The sequence below is a fragment of the Cajanus cajan genome, chromosome 11 (assembly GCF_000230855.2).
Source record: "Cajanus cajan strain Asha chromosome 11, NIPB_CcT2T_4, whole genome shotgun sequence".
In the NCBI taxonomy this organism is placed as follows: Eukaryota; Viridiplantae; Streptophyta; class Magnoliopsida; order Fabales; family Fabaceae; genus Cajanus; species Cajanus cajan.
In genome coordinates this window covers 31,179,835-31,201,132 of record NC_138527.1, presented here as the reverse complement: position 1 = coordinate 31,201,132, position 21,298 = coordinate 31,179,835, and the positions used below count along the sequence as shown (strand labels likewise).

General features: G+C 30.3%; 1 protein-coding gene across 1 annotated transcript; it reads left to right on the top strand.

Moving 5' to 3' along the window:
• The first annotated feature begins 2,266 nt into the window (after window positions 1-2,266).
• Window positions 2,267-4,987, top strand: LOC109799930 (axial regulator YABBY 4). The gene is made up of 7 exons (XM_020360588.3): window positions 2,267-2,630; window positions 2,781-2,915; window positions 3,074-3,197; window positions 3,305-3,353; window positions 3,432-3,507; window positions 3,843-3,947; window positions 4,542-4,987. Exons 1-7 carry the CDS (start codon window positions 2,454-2,456, stop codon window positions 4,620-4,622), a joined length of 747 nt encoding a protein of 248 aa, XP_020216177.2. The 5' UTR covers window positions 2,267-2,453; the 3' UTR covers window positions 4,623-4,987.
• Window positions 4,988-21,298: the final 16,311 nt, after the last annotated feature.

Sequence of the window (21,298 nt, the reverse complement as noted above, 5' to 3'; positions counted from 1 at the left end):
TGTATCCTAATTTTGTGGGGAAAGGAATTGTGAGAATCTTTTGCCATTAATAGGTTGGTATTAATTTACAGCATTTCCTATGTAGTATAATCTAACCCCTCTAAAGCACACCCAAATTTTAGAGCAAGGTAAACATAACACAGACAAATAAATAAAGAGTTAATCACTTATACACTAGTATCAAAAAAAATTTACACTGGCAATCAATTATATCTTTTAATTATGTCATGTCATTGTAAACACATTTACTTTTAACATTGTCATGGCACAATTAAAAGATATAATTAGTTGCCACTGTAAAAAAACTTTACACTGACAGTGTATAAGTGATTAACTCATAAATAAATAAATAAATAAATAAAGAAACATTAATTCTATTCGTATAAATAAATTTCTATGTGAATCAAAGTAAGGAGTAGGTGGAAACTTTTGATCCGACTTCAATTGACAACAGTGACACCTCAGTGTATCACAAGAAGGCTTAATGATCTGATATTTGACTCACCCGTTTTAGTTCAAATTTCAAGATTTGAAATACTTTAGTCCCTTTCTTGATGTTGAACTACTACATCCCACAATTATGAGATACCCTTTTTGGCTTCTGATCATATGTGTGCTAAAAAGCCTCAATTTACGCTCTTGCTTTATACTAATTTATTCCATGAAAATGGTGCATGGCTTTACGCTTAAATAGTCTTCTCAGGTTCATTTAGAAACCAAAAGTTTCTGTGTGTCAAGGGCACAAATGCAATGACAGCTTTAAGTGAACTTTGTTTATTTGGCAATCACTTTCTTATGCTATTTGCTTTTACTAGTGAAATGAACTACAAATACACAAGGGAAACTTTTCATGATATGTATAATTAAATCATTTTATTCTGTGGGTTCTTTCCATTCCCATGAAAAAAGTTTGCCAAATTCACTCTGATGAGTTAGAATTTACAAATGAACTATAAAGTAGGAGTGAGTGCATGTAATGAATGAACATGGAACAAACCGTTCAGGGTTGAGACAAAATCTTCAAAGCAGAGAAGGCCAAAACTATAGAGGGGGCTTAGAAAAATGTGACTATAATTGCAAGGAGACGAAAACATCTTCACAGGTTATAAAAATGACTTAAAAATAATGCAGATATAAGAGAAGTATATCTTCATTCTTCGGTACTTGATTCCCACCTACCATACAGCTTCCGTTCATTTTGTTTGTAGAACATGGCTATTGATCACAACATGTAAAAGATTTTCAAAAAGTTGGTTGTTTGTGGAAAGAAGTTGTCCTTGTCGCTCCACATGTAAGACTAGGCCTATAGGAACAGGATTACCAAAGTTAGTTGTCTGCAATAACGTTGTAAGGGCTGTTTTCATATTAAAACAAACACCCCCTTGCTAATAATGCATTGACGTTCATGAAACAAAATCTAATCCACTTTGAGATATGTTGAACCAATTCTTTTTCAATCTCCTATTCACAAAAAAAAATCTTTGTCAATATCCTGATAACTAGTTTTCCATTTTGCAGTTCCAAAGGGCTTTGATATTTTTAGGACCGAAGTATATTTGTAAAGGTTTTACAAAAATAGTCCGTTACCGTAACTTCAGCTGTAACATCAACGTTTTTAATGTGTCTATGGTTGCAACGCAATCACAATTATAGCTGCATCAGCTATCAGCAATTTTTCTTAATATTAACGACGCGATGAAATTGCGACCATAATTTAAAACCATATTTATAGTAATGTTTCAATTTGTTGAATGAGTATTAGTATTGACCCTTGATTATGGGAAACACTAATTCCAACTCATGTGCAATCACATGGAAGGGATTTAAAGACACAGCAGGAAAAGTTTGAATGAAATGAATACGTGGTTAATAGAGAATCTTAGCTCAAAGTGAAACAAAAATAGATGGGAAGTGACACATGCCAAGAGAGCACAGAAAGAGGGGAGGATCCATTTTCATTGGTCAATTTGTTTTACTGTCATTGAGGAAAGACAAATCCTAAGATGCCTCATTACCTTCTCTATGTGCCTTTGTGGAAACTTCCTCTCCCTTCTACAAGGGAAATTTTTTCTGCACTTTCATTTTCATCTAGGACAGAGAGAGGGCTTGGAGAAGCAGGAGTGTCAATAAAAGAGAAAACAACACATGAAACAAACAAGTATTTTAGTCATTCTGCAAAGTGCCATAGAACTTTGGGCCACTGCAACCCTATGGAGAAGTTTGCCAGTGATAAATAATGTTCATGCAAATAGGTAAAATTATCATAAACCCTCTTCTGAAGGGTGTTGCTGTAATTTGACACCCTACACAAGGCTTGAAAATATTAAACTCTCCCCATCCTTAACGTCAATGTTGGAGTGCTTTCCGGCAATGAAAACCACCTTAAGTACCCCATTCCACAAATCATTAAAGTAAGATGATGATTGATTAACAGTGTCCATCTTCAACTATAAATGCTTCCTTGTGTCAAAAGAGCCACACCTTCATCTCTCTATCTTTTCTTTCGCTTCCTCCATCACACACACACTCACTCACAAATTCAGACACTAATGTCAACATTGAACCATCTTTTTGATCTTCCTGAACAGATATGCTACGTACAATGTGGATTTTGCACAACCATTTTAATGGTAATGAACTCTTTGGTCGCTTAATTTTCACTTCTAGAGCTCATGTGGACATGTGGTTATGCTTTCTAACTTCACCTGTTGAGTTCATGTTTTTTTAATGCCACTTTCTGTATTTCACTTCTTTTGTTTCCAATTCAATTTTTGATGCAGGTGAGTGTCCCATGCAGCAGTTTGTCAATGGTGGTGACAGTAAGATGCGGGCACTGCACAAGCCTCCTTTCTGTTAATATGATGAAAGCTTCTTTTGTCCCTTTCCACCTTTTAGCATCTCTTAGTCATCTTGAGGTGATAGGTTACCTTTCCAATTCTAAGTTTGTTTCCTTTATGTTGTCGTTCTAGTGAGTCCAATGACCCACATAATTATCTTTTAGGGTAGCTAGGTGTTTGTATCATTTATTGTATTCTTAACTTAAGATGACTTTGTGACTATCTCCACTCCCCAGCCAAAAGAAAGTAGTCAAGAAGAAGATGCTAACAAGACTTTGAACAGCCATAGTGCATCCCTGATGACATATTCTGATTGTGAGGAAGAGGATGTAATTCCAATTAGTAATGTTGTGAATAAACGTAAGGCAATAGTTACTTTAATAATGATATGTTATTGAGTTTGAATCAAGTTTTGTGCTAAAAACTTTCTCATAAATTGGTCTTTTTGATGCATGGATTGTATGCAGCCCCAGAGAAGAGACAGCGAACACCATCAGCTTATAACTGCTTTATCAAGTAATGATTCAATAAACAAAGTTGCATAGAACTAAACTTCAAACTTTGGATTCTAATGTGAGTATTAGTTTCATGCAGAGAAGAGATTAAGAGGCTAAAGGCTGAAAACCCTGACATGGCCCACAAGGAAGCTTTTAGTACAGCTGCAAAAAATGTAAGGTCTAATTTTTTAAGATGCTTATTAATTCAACTCATTTGCATCGCAAACTAGGTATTCTTAGGTTTTCTTTGAATAAATTTCTCTATAACCACTTTTAGCAGAAAAAAATAGGAAGGAAAAATAAGATATGCTTCATCATAATTCCATATAATTTTTTTAAAAAAAATAAAAATAAGTTTATACATATAAGTTAATTTTAACTTAAAAAAAAATTATTTCATTTTTATTTCATATTTTTTTTCCTTTGAAAAATGTTTCTTTGATAAACCATGGATATTATGTAAAGAAGGAAACTTAAGCTTTATCTTGAAAATATTTTTCATTTTCAGTGGGCCAATTTCCCCCCAACTCAGTACAAAGGAGATGAAGAGAGCTCTAGCCAGACAGATCAACTTGTGGATCTTGACTCCCAAGTGGACCCTCCTGATGTTGGGGTAAAAGCATAATCATTTGAAAAACTTAGCAGTTTCTTCATTCAAGACACGGTTCTCTCAACTGAAACAAATTACTTTAGCTGATTAAAACTAGTTATTAGTAGGATCTTCTTTGGTTTGGCAATTGGCACTTTATGCATCTATCTATAGTGTTGCTTGTCCCTTTCTTTATATCACATGAATAATACAAGTAGGCTCCATTCATTCAATAGCAAAGACTTTTTCTCATGGTGATTGTCAATCAATGTGACATTGATACATTGAACTATTTATTAGAAATTACTGTAGATTCTCAATAAATTATAATGAGCATATGATGTTTATTAACATGGTGTTCTCAAAAGATGTAGAATGCCATTAAGAGTTAACTACGTGCTAGAAGCTATACAAACCAAGAATAAATTTGACAAAGAGAACCAAAAGTAGAAAATACCAATGACACTAAAAGTAAATAAGACATGGCAATATAGTGGCTAACACAAAATTGCAATCTTGTTATTCATGTAATGTCTGTAGCTAGTCACTGCCCTTCATATATATGTGCCAACTTTTTCTAATGTAGCACTTCACCATTGTAATAAGTGAAACTTTCAGGTCAATGAAGATGAAGGTCAAGGTTTCCGTGGAATAAAGGTTCCAAGGAACTCCATCTTGGAAAGGACACCGTTTGAGTGAAGAAAGTTCGGCTTATGTGACATAACAAGAAAGCTATTTTCTGTCTTAACATTAAGATTGCTTCTAAATCGTTTTCCTCATGAAGAATAGATGTTCTTGGTAATGAAAATTATTAAGTAGGGTTGAGAGCTGACAAGTTGAGACTTTAGGAAGTGCTTATATGGATAGTTTCATCTGACACCTTTCTGTTCCACCATACCTGTTCCATTAATTAGTCTTCTTGACCACAAATGTTTTTTTTTTTTTTTTAAATTTTTGGGATCATGTTAATGTTTATTTGTTAGTGTTCTTTGATATTAATTATCAGATTCTGCATGTTATTAATTAAGGGCTCTAACAGATAATGGCAACAGATTTTCGTGATAGATAGGTAAATATGCATCACATTCACTGGTACGGGAATTCAACATAACAAAATTATGTTAGCCACATAACTGAGTCATAAAGGCCTTAAAGACTGTTATTTATTTACCATTAGAAATTTGCAGATTTTGTCATATTATCGTAGAATCCATATAAATTAGGGTATTTTGATGATACAATCAATTTTTTAAATTAATAAAAATAAAGTAATGTGTGAATTTTTTTCTTTTAATCTTTATTTTTTTTCTCTTTCCTAAATAATGCGTTCCTGATAAATAGGTAATCTAAGTCAACTTATTTTTTTCTCACAAAATATTAGTCCAAATGCACAAAATCTTTTTGTAAAATTAAAATAACAGTAAAAAACACACAAAAGTAAAGAGATATTTTGTGAATTTTCTATTCAACTTACTCATAAAATCTCTTGGATTCAATATGAAAATTTTAAATACAAATAACCTTTCCAAAACATTGATAAGTTATATATAAGTGTGACAAATCTTAATTTATCATGATTTATTGAATTATAAAAAATTATTTTTGTCGAACCAAAAATTTCACGCATATATATATATTAAGAATTTAAAAAAATATATAATCAGATGAAAAAGATAAAAATTTTAAAAATCAAACATTAACGTTTTATATATAAAATAAAATAAAAATCAGCCAGTCCAAAATCCTTTAAAATTACAGGTGCGTTAGAATTTATCATTTATTTACCATTAGAAATTTGCAGTGTGTTAATTTTGTCATATTACTACAGAATCCGATTATCTTATTTTAAGTTTTCTTGAAATTTAGTTCGATTTAAGATTTCTTTTCTATATATATCTGTGACCAATAGTCACGTCACAAAGGCGCAGCAACATCCTTAATTAGTGCTAAAAAGAATAACAAGTTAATCCTTAAAACAATAATCATTCTGGTTAGGAATTAATGCTTAACCTAACAATAATCCCTGATCTATCTTTAACTAAAGGTGATAAACACACCCTGTCACAAGTTTCTAATTTAATTATTACTAAAATATCAATTATAGCACAAAAATGATAAGAATGATTAATAAACTTGCAAAATAGAAAAATATAACTTAAAGAAAATTTCTCGAGAGGGAGAGATGTAAGGAGCCAAAAAGAGATAGTATCATAACTATAGTTTTTAAGCGATTTTTTTTTTGGGATATACACACAAAATTGAAAAATCTTATTATATATTTCTTAATTAGAAAGACGAGTTTGTATATTAGAATTTAGAACAAACATGGCAAGAAATTATAACGTTCACGGATTAAAATGCTCATCTTCCTTTCTTTAGAAATTATAACGTTGCTTACTTCAATCAATGATGTTAATGATGCAATATGAAAAGTGGAGAATAAGCTTGAAGTGTTGATGTGCCAATTAAGTATAGTACAAAATGTGACTTATTTTCATCACATTTTACGCTTTAGAAATTATATATGGTGATTGTGCTCCTGCTGCTAAAGCCAATTGATACTGTATTAACATTTGGGGTGAATTTTAAGGTTTCACTTTTTATATAAACTCATCTCCAAACAACGAAGGGGTATGATCAGTGACCATGCACACTTCTTTTCTTTACCATATTTATAAACCTTTTCAACATGTAATAAAGCTCAAACTCTACGAATGAAACTAGCAAGGTAAGATGCATCAACACATTTATAACTAGAGTTTATGACCAGTCATGTTCACATTTTTAAATAGTGATTAACTCTTATAACTAAGGTGGGTCACGTGTGAATTTTATATATACTCCAAAATAGCTGAATTATAGTTAAAAATATAATAACATTTATTCGTATCTCCTTATCATCCCTAATCTAGAGTATAATTCAAATTTGAAATTGTCCTTAAAATAATTTAGAGATTTAATTTTAAGATTTGAATCAATCTAAATAAAAAAGAACAAATTGAATATGAAAGTTAACTATTGGATATTAGTTTAAAATCACGTTTAATAAATAAATAAATAAATAAATAAAAGTCTACGAATGTAACTTCTTTTCAATCTTAGTTGAGTTAAACTCAGCTGATTTTCAAACACACTCTCAATCTTTTTCATAAATTGCATTTTGGAAGAAAAAAAAATTGCTCTAGTATTAATAAAAGAAAATAAAGGAGGTATATTATGAACAAGAAACAGAACCGTAAACAGCAACAGCTTTCAATTTTTATTTTTGAGCCCAACTGAAACTGAAAGTTATCCACTAAAAAACAGTTTCTGAGGCCCAAGTCCAACTATTTTATCAAATATACGATGAATTTAATTTTTTTAATAGCCGCTAGTTTTATCAATAAATAACTTTTATTGAAAATCTAATTGATAAAGACTCGAATTTGAATACTTGGTTAAGGAATGGGAACCCAATTTGACTAGACCAACAACCCAATACATGAGAATTACAATAGTTATTTTGTAGAATAATGCTATTTAAATAAGATAAAATAAATATTATTATTTAATAATATTATTGAAATGGATTTATTTCCTAACAAGTCATTAGTTTAAGTAGTACTAACTCAATTTCTTTAAGTAAGATATTAGATTCAAGTTTTATATATATAAAAAAAAAATATGATTGGAAGGGGAGATTTCATTGAAAATGGTCAATTAAATTTTTTGACAAAAATTAGTTATTGATAAAATTGATGGACACTATGTATTAATAACATGGTAAAAAAATTGACTCATTTAATAATATTATTAAAATTTATTTATTAGTGACAAAAATGAATTTATATTATAATGTTTTAAAAATAAATAATGCTATTGAAATTATTTTATTTAATAATTTCATTAAATAAATTTATTTAATTAAAATAATTTTATCTATTAATTTATTCAATTAAAAAACTAATTTAAATTAATTATTATTTTTCATGTTACCAGTTATTATCTAAACTTAATCATTAACGTATAAATTTAATGGTCAACGAATATCAAATAAATGATAAGATCATAATTATATATTTTTGAAATTAAAATAATAAATATTTTTATTTAAAAATAAGAGGGCCAAAATTTTGGATTGAAAAAAATAGAAAATCAAAACTATAATTTAGCTTATTACTTTTCATAAATGTTTTACATTGTTATATAATTGAAAATTATTTAATTTCATAATATTTACTTAAAAAATCATATATAAGATGATTTTATTAGGTTAATATTATATTAAAATTAAACTCATGTAATAGAAATTGAAAATAAAAACTATAATTGTGTTAAAAATACTGAAATGACTCCATGTGGATTTTAAAAAATCAATTTAAAATACTTAATATAGTATATTTAAAGTTTTCATACATAGACACATGATAAATAATTCATTGAAAAAATTTTAGAAGCATGTACTCTTTAATTGGAATCATAACATTAAACATGTATGGTTTTTTTTTTCTGATTAAAATATTTTCAAGAGAAAATTGCAAAACAAAATTACTGAAATTCTACCCTATTTGTTACTACATCACACAAGAAGTCAATTGTTAGTGGCACAACAACCACTTCCTTTGAAAAAGCTTTTGCTACCTCTAAGAATAAGGTCAAGAAAGGTGTAACAGCCCAAAATTGTTGGGCCAGAGGCCCAATTGATTGCCCAGAACGGACCGTTTTAAAAGTAAAACGGGCCGTTCCAGAATAAGAAAAATGTCCAAAATTGGATAAGTAGAACGGTCCGTTCTGGTTTGGAGAACGGGCCGTTCTGGTGGGAGAACGGGCCGTTCTACTGGGATTGAGAACGAATCGTTCTGGTTTTGGAACGGGCTGTTCCAGTTGAGAATTTTGTGTAGTTTCGAAGGGTCCAGAACGGCCGTTCCACTTTTGGAACAGGTCGTTCCAGTACGTGAGCCTGAAATCCTATAAATAGCGCCCCTCACCTCTCATTTTCTCACATTTCTCATTCTCTCTTCCTATTCTCTTCTGTTCTCTTTTCTTTCCCTCTTTTTCTCTCTGAAGATCAAGGGGCATTTAGAGGAGGAGACCAAGAGATTCCTGTTTTAGTTCAACTGCTGTCTATCCAGGTACGAGGGAAAAGGGGATTATTTGTATGCAAAGTTACATGAAGGAATTGGATAGAAGAGGAAGCCCGTAAGATTATGAGTAATTTTATAATTACTTCTGTTTGGAGAATTATTGGTCTTATGTGATTCTGTATATATTTAGGATTATGAATATATATTTAGTTTGTAAGAATGATGATTTAGGAGAAAGAACGAAATTGTAAAAAAGTGCATGTGAGTTGGGTTTTTGAATAATTTGGGGTTTTACCATTTATGTTAAGATTATATTAATTGGTAATTTCATTGATTATTATATTAATTTATGAATGTTATTGTTATATTACTTGATAAGAATTGATGATCTAGGTGTGAATTGCTTGAGGGGTGTGTAAACTCTTATTTTGTTGGACTTATCTATTGTGTATATGGAATTGTGTATGTGATATGAAATTGAGCTATGAGATGAGATGTTGTATGGATGTGATTATGATTGTGATTGTGGTTTCTCACATCAATGACTAGGGATGGCACGACCCCTGGGTAAGTGATGCTATAGGGAGGGCGTGACCCTGACATGATGTGAGATGAGTGAGACAATTAACAGTATCACTTATGTCAGTTGTGGCGTGGCCTTGACATAATGTTAATTGTAAGAATTGTGTGGATTGTGATGTGATTGTGGTTCTTCACACCTATGACCAGGGGTGAGCACGGCCCGAGATTGTTACATGGGTATCGTGACCTTGGTTAACATGTTGGGGGTGAGCACGGCCCCGGGTTAGGGGTAACGTGACCTTGGCACAGTGTTATATCAGGGATGAGCACGACCCGGGATTGTTACATGGGTATCGTGACCTTGGTTAACATGTCAGGGGTGAGCACGGCCCTGGGTTGGGGGTAACGTGACCTTGGCACAGTGTTATATCAGGGGTGAGCACGACCTTGGATTGTTATGTGGGTATCGTGACCTTGAATAACATGTTGGGGGTGAGCACGACCCTGAGCTAGATATGCTACAGGGGAATCGTGACCTTGGCACAGTGTTATATCAGGGGTGAGCACGGCCTGGAATTGTTAAATGGGTAACGTGACCTTGGCATAGTGTGAAGTGCAAGATTTGTGATGATTGGTGTGATTGCGAATTATGACGTGACGATGATGTATGAATGATCGAGTTATGATATGTTGAAATGTTTATGAATATTTTATTAAGTACAGAGTCATAATGAGACGATATGTTGCATTTTCCTTATGTTCTTTATATATAGATGTTTTCTTTTCTCACCGTACAATTTGTGGATGTTTTAGGTGAGGAAGATCCGGCTATGAGTGACATCTAGAATGTCAACAGTTGATTTATGGGTATGCTCTGATATTGTGACATCGGGGCAGAGAATTTCTAGGACATGAATTGTATTTGTATACGGAGTTGAACCTATTATTTTGAAAACATTTTGTAATTTCTTATGTTTTATTTTCCAAGTTTCATTTCACAATATTTTGGATATTGAAGAATGTTTCTAAAGGTTTTATGTGAACCCTTTTACCTATTTTGAAAATTTGATTTCCTTAGTTTATCTATATTATTACAATATATGTGTTGGGATAGTAAGGGTGTCACAAAAGACATTTTCACGACCTTAAGAAGTAAATCATCTTTGAGAAAAATGTTCGATAACTAATTGCTACATCTTAATAGTATGTTTAGTTACAAACATAAAAAAAAAAAAAAAAAAAAAAAAAAAACTTAAGAGTTCTTTTTTAGTCAATAAAAAAATAAATCGGTAAAAAAAAATCTCATAAGTTTTTTTTGTTTTTTTTTAAGTTTATCTAAACATTCTATCACTTTCATTTTAGGTTGTCATCATCAACTTCATTAAATTATATTTACTACATATAGTATACAATGTATTAATTTGTCTTGTAACTTTATTATAAGTCGTTAAAAAAATTAAACATTTTTTTATATAAAAATAAACTCATATCATTTCATTAATAAGAAAAGATTCAACACATGTAAGAATCAAATGAAGAACATAATAATTATCAAATAATCTATATGTCCTTGCAAGATTATGAGTAATAATTAATTTGTCTCCTAATAAAATTAACTACATGATTTCGTAAATGACTTCAGTTTTTCTCACATCAATTAAGTATGAATCCAAATTTAATGATGAAAATTAGTTCATTGATCTTTAACAATATATAAATGGATGTTTTGAATTTAAACGGATGAAGTTCGTTTAACCTTATTTCTAAATGTCGATTTTGATTACATATGAGATTCTATCTTAGGTGTTATATAATCTATTATGTAACTTTATCTATTAATTGACTGTAATTCTTGAACCAAAAGTTGTGTGATATAGCTTGTCCGTTTTTTTTATTTTTATAATTAGTAAGAAAAAAATTGTTAAGTCAAACCAAACTTTTCTCTTTTTTTCATTATATTTTAATAAATTAATTATATGTTACAAAAAAGAAATTATCATGCAAGTAAATGTCACATAGTTAAAATATTGATCATGTTGACTCACAAATCAAATTTATAGGTTAAAGATAAATTTGTATCTTATTTAGAATTCTTATATTGCAAAATATGTTTTTAAACTAGTATTTGTAGTTTAATATATATGATAAATATTTATTTTATATATATATATATATATTTTTATAATAAATAAATAACTTTAAATATATATATATATATATATTATAATTAAGATTTATAATGAATAAATATCTTTAAACATATAAATTATATTTTATGTTTATAATAAACAATCTATATTGTAATGTAAGGTTACATTTAATTATTAAAAATTTTAAAATATTGAAATTTTATTTAAAACTAAACATAAAAAAGTTAAATTAAAAGTGAGGTCGAGAAAAAATCCTTAAAATATTATCTTTGAAAAAATCACTTAAAATTAAAAAAATAGTTTCTAAAAACACATTAACTCATTTCTTAAGTATTTGATAAAATTTCATGATATTTTTCTTTTATGAAAATATTAAAATTATTTATTTGTCTTCTATGAAGAAAATATTTGGACCTATCTCTTATTACAAATTATTTATATTATAATAATATTAAAATTTATATGTAGTTTAATTTTATATAATCAATCCTAAGTTAATCCACTATCAATAATGTTGATAAGGGCAATAAAGTGGGTTAATGAACCTAAAATGAAATGTGACAAGTTGATCCATTAAAGAAAATGAGTTAGAAAAATATATAACTCATCTCACTTAATATAGGGCTTATGAATTGATGTCCACTTTAGTGAATTAGTAGATTAAAAATAATGAGTTAGCAAGTTGATCTACCTTAAATCCACATTTTTTTTTATAAAAAAAATATTGAAATATATCGATATATATTTTTTACTTCAACCTATAATTTTATTGTTACTTGCAAATTTGATTAGAGATGTTATATTTTTTATGCAAAGGATCAAAGTAATATAATTTCTATTAAAGAAACTCTATATGAAAATGTATTAGTAAAATAATATAATTTAAACAATATACTCCTATTTTATATAAAATAAGAATAATTACCTAAAAAAAGTTAAGCTATAAAAAAACATTGATCTTTCATAACTCCACTACAAACATATAAGAGCATAAAAAAGTAGGTTGGTGAATTGACTTATCGAGTTGGTGATTGAACCCCACTCTTTTGATGAGTTGATAGGTTTATTTATCCAATCCAACTCGTAAAAAATAAACGGATTAGCGGATTGACCCATTAAGTTTGACCCACATTGTCATTCTTAAATATTAAGATAAAGAGGTTTGACCAACACTTTCTTTTTTAATTGGTATGAAGTATCCACTACTAAAGTAGTGGCTAAAGATTAGTCACTACCTTTAGTGATAAGTATTTCATATCAATATTACAGTTCCCAAAAATGTATTTTAGCCATTGTATATCACATGTGAAATATTTATTATATATAGCTAAATTTTATAATAAATTATATATTTAATATATTGTTTAAATATATAAGTTATATTTAAGATTTGTATAAATAATTTTGTTTTAAAATATAAATTATATTTTCAATTTAAGATAAATAATTTATATTGATGTATAAGGTTATTTTTAATTAATGATAATTTATCTTTAAAATATTAAATTTTGATTTTTAAACAAATATTGTAAATAAAAAGATTCTTAAAAATACTTTTATCAATAAATAATCTTTAAAAGTGTTTTAACATAACATAATTGTTCGCGTTTAATGTATAAAGATTGAAGGATTGATTTTCTTTTTATTTGCTCATAATGTTTTTTTATCTTAATCATCATAATGTTTTTTTAAATAAAATAAATTATTTTATTTTATCTTCTTGAATCATGATAAATTGATAATCATAAAGCAAGTTCCGATCATAAAATACAGTAAATGTGAATATAATATATTACTATTATATAAACTAGTTACTTTACACGTGCAATACACGTTATATTTAATAAATATTTATAAATTTAAAATAAAAAAAAATAGATTGTCTCCTACTTCTATTTTAGATTCATACAATTTTTTTTCATTATTGATTTTAAATATTAAAGTCAGATAGTGAAATTAAAATAATATCAACTTAAATAATAATCTATTTTTGTAATTAAAAGTTTAAATTAGGACAAAATACGATCTCATATAAAGTCAAAGTTAATCATTAACCTCTTTAAATATTTTGTGCATGATTATGGATAGCCTATTCCATTTCTAGCATAAATATGCATTAAATGATATAAGATATGAGACAAGTTGAATTTGATCTCAAATCCTAGCTAATAGGAGTAAAGAGACTTAGTTAGTTTTGTTATCCTTATGTGACAAATAATTAAAATTAAAATTTAGTTTAAGAAATAATATTTTATTTTATTTTTTAATTGACTTAATTAAAAATATTGGAAAATCGATATTAAATTAATTGAAGTTAAAATTATTTATAAATTTAATTTAATATAATAATGATGGATCTTAAAATATACGATGTGAAATAGTGAAAGTTATATCAATCGCATTTAAAGGAATTTACTTAGGAGGAATCTATAAGATAAATATAGATTCCCAGATAAAAATAAATCATATAATTCGGGATGTATAAAAATAAATTACTTAAGTATAAAATTGGCAATATCTAAAAACAGAAAAGTGCTCATTTTCTTATCCAAAATGAAACTAAATACCAATTCAATAAAATTATTCATCCAATAGAGTTTAAAGGGGGTGTTTTGAAACTTATTATAACATCCTCCATGTCTCATGCATAATAATATAATTTTTAAAAAGAAATACTTCATTAAATAACTCAAAACTAAAACAAAAGGTACCATATTCTATATTCAAGATTCAAAAGGCTAAATCAAACTATTACGATAATTTGTGGAAATGCTTTAAAAGGAAATAAACTAGAATTCCTACTATGAAAGAACAAAAAATAATCTTATATAAATTTCGATGTCATGTGTAATTAGAGCATTTTCATCCACCACCTAAACTCCTCTGAAGTGGAAATCACCTACATGTACATCACAAAACAAAACACAAGGAGCAAGGAAAGTAAAAAATATATCTCACTTTGACTGCTGATGCAAGAGAAAGGCCGAGTAGTCACATACAAACAATACAAATATGTGGAATATACATAAGTTCATCAATAATTAATTTATACATGACCTTATAACAATTAAAATAATAGCAATTCATACTTCATCACATCACCACATAAATCAAATTTATAATTCAAATGCAAAAAATATGTCATGTTCATGCAATGACAAAACTCTCACATCTATATATTCATGTGACATTAGTAAAACACGTTATCACTATTTGAAGGCTTAATAATCTAAGAGTACATGTCAGATCAAGCTATCACAACAATCTACACTAAGAAAATATCCTATTAGAATCTAATCAAAATAATAGAGTCACCCAATATTCGCCCTTTGCACACAATAGATGAAATTAAAACTTTCCAAACCAAATTATCTTTGAAGACTAATCTCCAAGCTTTTAAATAAGGGATCTTCCTTAGTGGTGTATTTTGCATCGTATCCACACAAAACACTTATGTAAATGATGAATGTGTAACGAGCATAAGGCTAAGGAGGGGAACCATCCCTCAAAAGCCGGCCCAAGAGGTTGGAGAACCTCCCGCCTTATAAGGACTCCTTGGTGAGGAGACCTCCCCGATGTGGGACTTGTTACATTACCACCCCCTTCGAAAGCCAGCGTCCTCGATGGCTGCACTCCACGGTACTTCACTCACCGGCACTTCACTCGGCCTTCTTGCTGGTCAGAACCCTCCGATGGTCAGAACCCTCCGTGGGTAGCCCTTCTCGATTTGGCTGGCTCTCAATGAAAGCACCATTGTAACGAGCATAAGGCTAAGGAGGGGAACCATCCCTCAAAAGCCGGCCCAAGAGGTTGGAGAACCTCCCGCCTTATAAGGACTCCTTGGTGAGGAGACCTCCCCGATGTGGGACTTGTTACATTAACACCCCCTTCGAAAGCCAACGTCCTCGATGGCTGCACTCCACGGTACTTCACTCACCAGCACTTCACTCGGCCTTCTTGCCGGTCAGAACCCTCCGATGGTCAGAACCCTCCGTGGGTAGCCCTTCTCGATTTGGCTGGCTCTCAATGAAAGCACCATTGTAACGAGCATAAGGCTAAGGAGGGGAACCATCCCTCAAAAGCCGGCCCAAGAGGTTGGAGAACCTCCCGCCTTATAAGGACTCCTTGGTGAGGAGACCTCCCCGATGTGGGACTTGTTACATTAACACCCCCTTCGAAAGCCAACGTCCTCGATGGCTGCACTCCACGGTACTTCATTCACCGGCACTTCACTCGGCCTTCTTGCCGGTCAGAACCCTCCGATGGTCAGAACCCTCCGTGGGTAGCCCTTCTTGATTTGGCTGGCTCTCAATGAAAGCACCATTGTAACGAGCATAAGGCTAAGGAGGGGAACCATCCCTCAAAAGCCGGCCCAAGAGGTTGGAGAACCTCCCGCCTTATAAGGCCTCCCTGGTAAGGAGACCTCCCCGATGTGGGACTTGTTACATTAACACCCCCTTCGAAAGCTAGCGTCCTCGATGGCTGCACTCCACGGTACTTCACTCACCGGCACTTCACTCGGCCCTTGCCGGTCAGAACCCTCCAGTGGTCAGAACCCTCCGTGGGTAGCCCTTCTCGATTTGGCTAGCTCTCAATGAAAGCACCATTGTAACGAGCATAAGGCTAAGGAGGGGAACCATCCCTCAAAAGCCGGCCCAAGAGGTTGGAGAACCTCCCGCCTTATAAGGCCTCCCTGGTAAGGAGACCTCCCCGATGTGGGATGTAATATCTCAAATTTTATTAAATAAAACAGGTTATTTTGATTTTAAATATTTATTGAGATTATTAGAAAGTTTATCATATTTTTATATACGTATTTTACTATTTATATATACGTATTTTACTATTCACATATACGTATTTACGTATTTATGAATAGTAAATATATTATTATTTTAATAAATAGTGATTTCCAAAAACAAGAACGTAAGCACTTACGTTTGTTTCAAATTATTATATTATTTTTTAATGAATAGTAATTTATAATATTATAATAATGAATAGTGCATAGTAACTTATAATATTATTTTAATGAATAGTGCATAGTGCATAGTAACTTCAAAATTTCTATAAATAGGAGCCTAAGGTTTTGAAAATTCAGAATTCTAGAGAGAAGGAAATTCTGGAGAAATAGAGAGAGAAAGTAAGAGAGAGAGAAGGAGAAAGAAAAGGAGGTTCTGCTCTAGTGCCTTGTTTAAGGAGAAAGAGGAAGAGATTCTGCCCAAGTTTTTAGAGAGATATTGCACTAGTTTCAACTCCTACTTATCTAGGTAAGGGGGAGGAGAACCTTATCTTTTTAAAATTTTATATACTATTATGTATATTTATTTATGTCATTTACTTGATTATATTTATTTAGTGGGGTATCTCTAACCTCATCTATTTGCTTATATTTATTTAGTGGGGTGCCCCTAACCTCATTATTGTTATATTTATTCAGTGAGGTGTTACTAACTTCATCTAACTCCTTAACTTTTAATTACCCTGTTTATTTATTTATGTTATTTCTATTATTTAGTGGGGTGACCCTAACCTCACTATATTTATATATTTATTCAGTGAGGTGTTCCTAACCTCATCTAACTACTTAACTTTTAATTACTATGTTATTGTTATAATTATTCAGTGAGGTGTTCTTAACCTCATTTAACTACTTAACTTTTAATTACAATGTTTATTTATGTTATTATTATATTTATTCAGTGAGGTGTTCCTAACCTCATCTAACTACTTAACTTTTAATTACTATGTTATTGTTATAATTATTCAGTGAGGTGTTCTTAACCTCATTTAACTACTTAACTTTTAATTACAATGTTTATTTATGTTATTATTATATTTATTCAGTGAGGTGTTCCTAACCTCATCTAACTACTTAACTTTTAATTACTATGTTATTGTTATAATTATTCAGTGAGGTGTTCTTAACCTCATTTAACTACTTAACTTTTAATTACAATGTTTATTTATGTTATTATTATATTTATTCAGTGAGGTGTTCCTAACCTCATCTAACTACTTAACTTTTAATTACTATGTTATTGTTATAATTATTCAGTGAGGTGTTCTTAACCTCATTTAACTACTTAATTTTTAATTACAATGTTTATTTATGTTATTATTATATTTATTCAGTGAGGTGTTCCTAACCTCATCTAACTACTTAACTTTTAATTATTATGTTTATTTATTTACGTTATTATTTAGTGGGGTGTTTCTAACCTCATATATTTGTTTAACCTTTAATTACTATTACTTATTCTATGATTATTCTTATCTATAATAATTATTAATATATTCACATTTTATATTGTTTAATTATTTTATAATAATTGTCATTGTCATTTAATTAATTAGTGCTCTTAATATATTTTATTTAAATTGTGTTATTTAATTAAAGCTTAAATAATGATAAATTCTTAAATCTATTTTGAGTAATTTTTTTATGATTAATATAATTTGTTAAAATGTCTTTTACTCATTTTAAAGATAATTAATACTCTATGGCCATAGATGATAAAGTTTGAATTATTTGTAGCTGGAGGTTTAACCTTGGGGATTTAAATGAGTAAGAAATGGAGGTGGAATATCTTTTGGTTGGTGTTATAATGATGCTCATTTATCCTGACTAGTCACTACAAGTATAATTCAAATTTTATTGTATCAAGAAAATCTAATATTTAATCTGTATAAATATATATTTATATATATATATATATATATATATATATGTTAAAATTTTATTTATAAATAATTATGTTTATTCGTTCGAATTATTGTATTTATTGGATATTGTTCTTACTCCTTTCTTTTCTTTGTTTTTTTTAATTAAATATATTATAAATAGATGGATCAACTTGAGATTCCAGATCATTTTGCTGTTATTATTACTGCTGTCCTACGTGGAAGGAAATTGGAATACGGAGGCTATTTGATGGATCTGTTATAACTTTACTTGTCAATCATATTATTTTAATTGTAATTTTCTTTCCGTTATGAATATATATATTGTATTAAAAGAGTAAGGAAAAGGAATAATGTGTAAAATAATACGTTATTCTAAATATTTTAGAACGATATGTTATGTATTAAATTCACAAGATATTCTTTTCTTTACTTTTATTTTTATTAAATAAATATATAAATATTGTTAATGATATAATTGCGAAAATATTATAAAATTGTATAATTTGGGTATTAGAATTAGGCGTTACATTAAATGGTATCAGAGCAACGTTCCATGTGTAACTTGGGGAAATGTGCTAACCATGTTTCTATTATAAACTGATCTATAAAATTACAGATGGCAGGAAGAAGGAATACTGAACTAACAGAGGCTGTACAAGCTATTAGGGACATGGCTGCCGCCTTGTTAAGGAATCAACCACCAGGAAGAACAGGAGAGTCACAAGGACTTGTAGAATTCAGAAGCAATAACCCTTCCCAATTTGATGGAGGATACAATCCTGAAAAAGCTGAATTATGGATTAAAGAAATAGAAAAAATATTTCGAGCTATGAACTGTCCTGACAACCAAAAAGTAAATTATGCAGTATTTATGTTAGTAGGAGAAGCAGAATATTGGTGGGATAGTACCAGGAGATTATTAGAAGGAGGGGGAATAATCATTACATGGGAAGTATTTAGAACCAAATTTTTTGAAAAATATTTTCCTAATGATGTTAGGAGGGCTAAAGAAATAGAATTTATGCAGTTAAAACAAGGGAATATGACAGTGGGAGAATACGCTTCTAAGTTTGAGGAATTGGGAAAATACTCTACTTTCTTTTATCACCCTGATGAGAGGATGAAGTGTATTAAATTCGAGGATGGACTTAGATCAGAATTAAGAAAGGCAGTAGGGATATTGGAAATCTCTGATTTTCCCACATTAATACACAAGTGTCGATTTTTGGAAGGTTTTGATCATAATAAGGATAATAGACCAAAATCTTTTGGCCCTCAATTTAGTAAGAAAAGGGATAATGAAAGAAAACCTTATGTTCGACCACAATGGAAACCCCAATCTTCTCAATTTGCAGGAAATTCCAGTAGGTCCATTAATAATCAAGCCAAGTGTTTTAAGTGTGGACAGGGTCATTATACTAAAGATTGTCATCTCAAAGGACCTGTTTGTTTCAAGTGTGGAAAGCCTGGTCATGTATTTTCTGAGTGTGGACAACCAAAGACGCACGTGAATACTTCCGGATCCAAACCAAGACCTTCTACAACTGGAAGAGTTTACACCATGACCGGAACTGAAGCTGCTCAAAACAATGATCTAATACAAGGTAAATGTTTCATTAAAGGCAAAACTTTAAATGTACTGTATGATTCAGGCGCAACTCATTCTTTTATCTCCAATAATTGTGTTCAATACCTCCAATTACCAATTTCTTCTTTAGAGAATAATTTGATTGTTTCAACCCCTACAAACAAATCTGTAATTGCCAATAAGGTTTGTTCAAACTGTCCTATTTTTATTGGCGATAAAAAATTTCTTGTAAATTTGATCTGCTTACCTTTATCACAATTAGATGTGATTTTAGGTATGAACTGGTTATCTTCCAACCACGTTCTTCTTAATTGTGCAGAAAAGTCTATAATATTTTCTGATCCTAAGGACCTATCGATTTCATTATCTAAACCAATAAACAAGTTTCCTTGGGGTAAAGTTCAAGGATATTTAATATTATCCTCTATGGAAGCTAAAGAGGAAGTCAACTTGAAAGATATAGCTGTCGTTCAAAATTTTCCTGAAGTCTTTCCTAATGATATTCCTGGTTTGCCACCTGACAGAGAGATTGAATTTTCGATTGATTTAATACCTGGAACTGGACCAATTTCAATGGCACCCTATAGGATGTCACCTTCTGAATTAGCTGAGTTGAAGAAACAATTAGAGGAGTTACTTGAAAAACAATTCATACGCCCTAGTGTATCACCTTGGGGGGCTCCTGTTTTGTTAGTCAAAAAGAAAGATGGAAGCTTTAGACTGTGTGTGGACTATCGGCAATTAAATAAGTTTACCATAAAGAATAAATACCCTCTTCCTAGGATAGATGATTTGATGGATCAATTAAGAGGAGCCACTGTATTTTCTAAGATAGATCTAAGATCAGGATACCATCAAATCAAAGTGAAAGCAGAAGACATACAGAAAACTGCATTTAGAACAAGGTATGGTCATTATGAATATCAAGTAATGCCTTTTGGAGTAACCAATGCACCTGCAGTGTTCATGGAATATATGAATAGGAGTTTTCGTCCGTATTTAGACCATTTTGTGGTGGTCTTTATAGATGATATCCTCATATATTCTCGAACTCATGAAGAGCATGAAGAACACCTTCAAACTGTTCTCCAAATCCTGAAAGACAAACAACTGTATGCCAAACTTTCTAAGTGTGAATTTTGGTTAGAGGAGGTTAAGTTTTTAGGACATGTGATTTCCAAAGATGGAGTGTCTGTGGATCCATCTAAGGTAGAAGCAGTTCTACTATGGGAACCTCCAAAGACGGTAACAGAAATCCGTAGTTTTTTGGGTTTGGCAGGATATTACAGAAGATTCATTGAAGGATTTTCTAAAATAGCTATGCCTTTAACTCAACTCACCAAGAAAGGACAACCCTTTGAGTGG

Coding starts and splice junctions, on each gene's coding strand:
- LOC109799930 (XM_020360588.3), top strand. CDS start 2,454: ATGCTTCCTTGTGTCAAAAGAGCCACACCTTCATCTCTCTATCTTTTC. Junction 2,631..2,780: donor TTTGCACAACCATTTTAATG/GTAATGAACTCT, acceptor TTTTTGATGCAG/GTGAGTGTCCCATGCAGCAG. Junction 3,508..3,842: donor TTAGTACAGCTGCAAAAAAT/GTAAGGTCTAAT, acceptor TTTCATTTTCAG/TGGGCCAATTTCCCCCCAAC.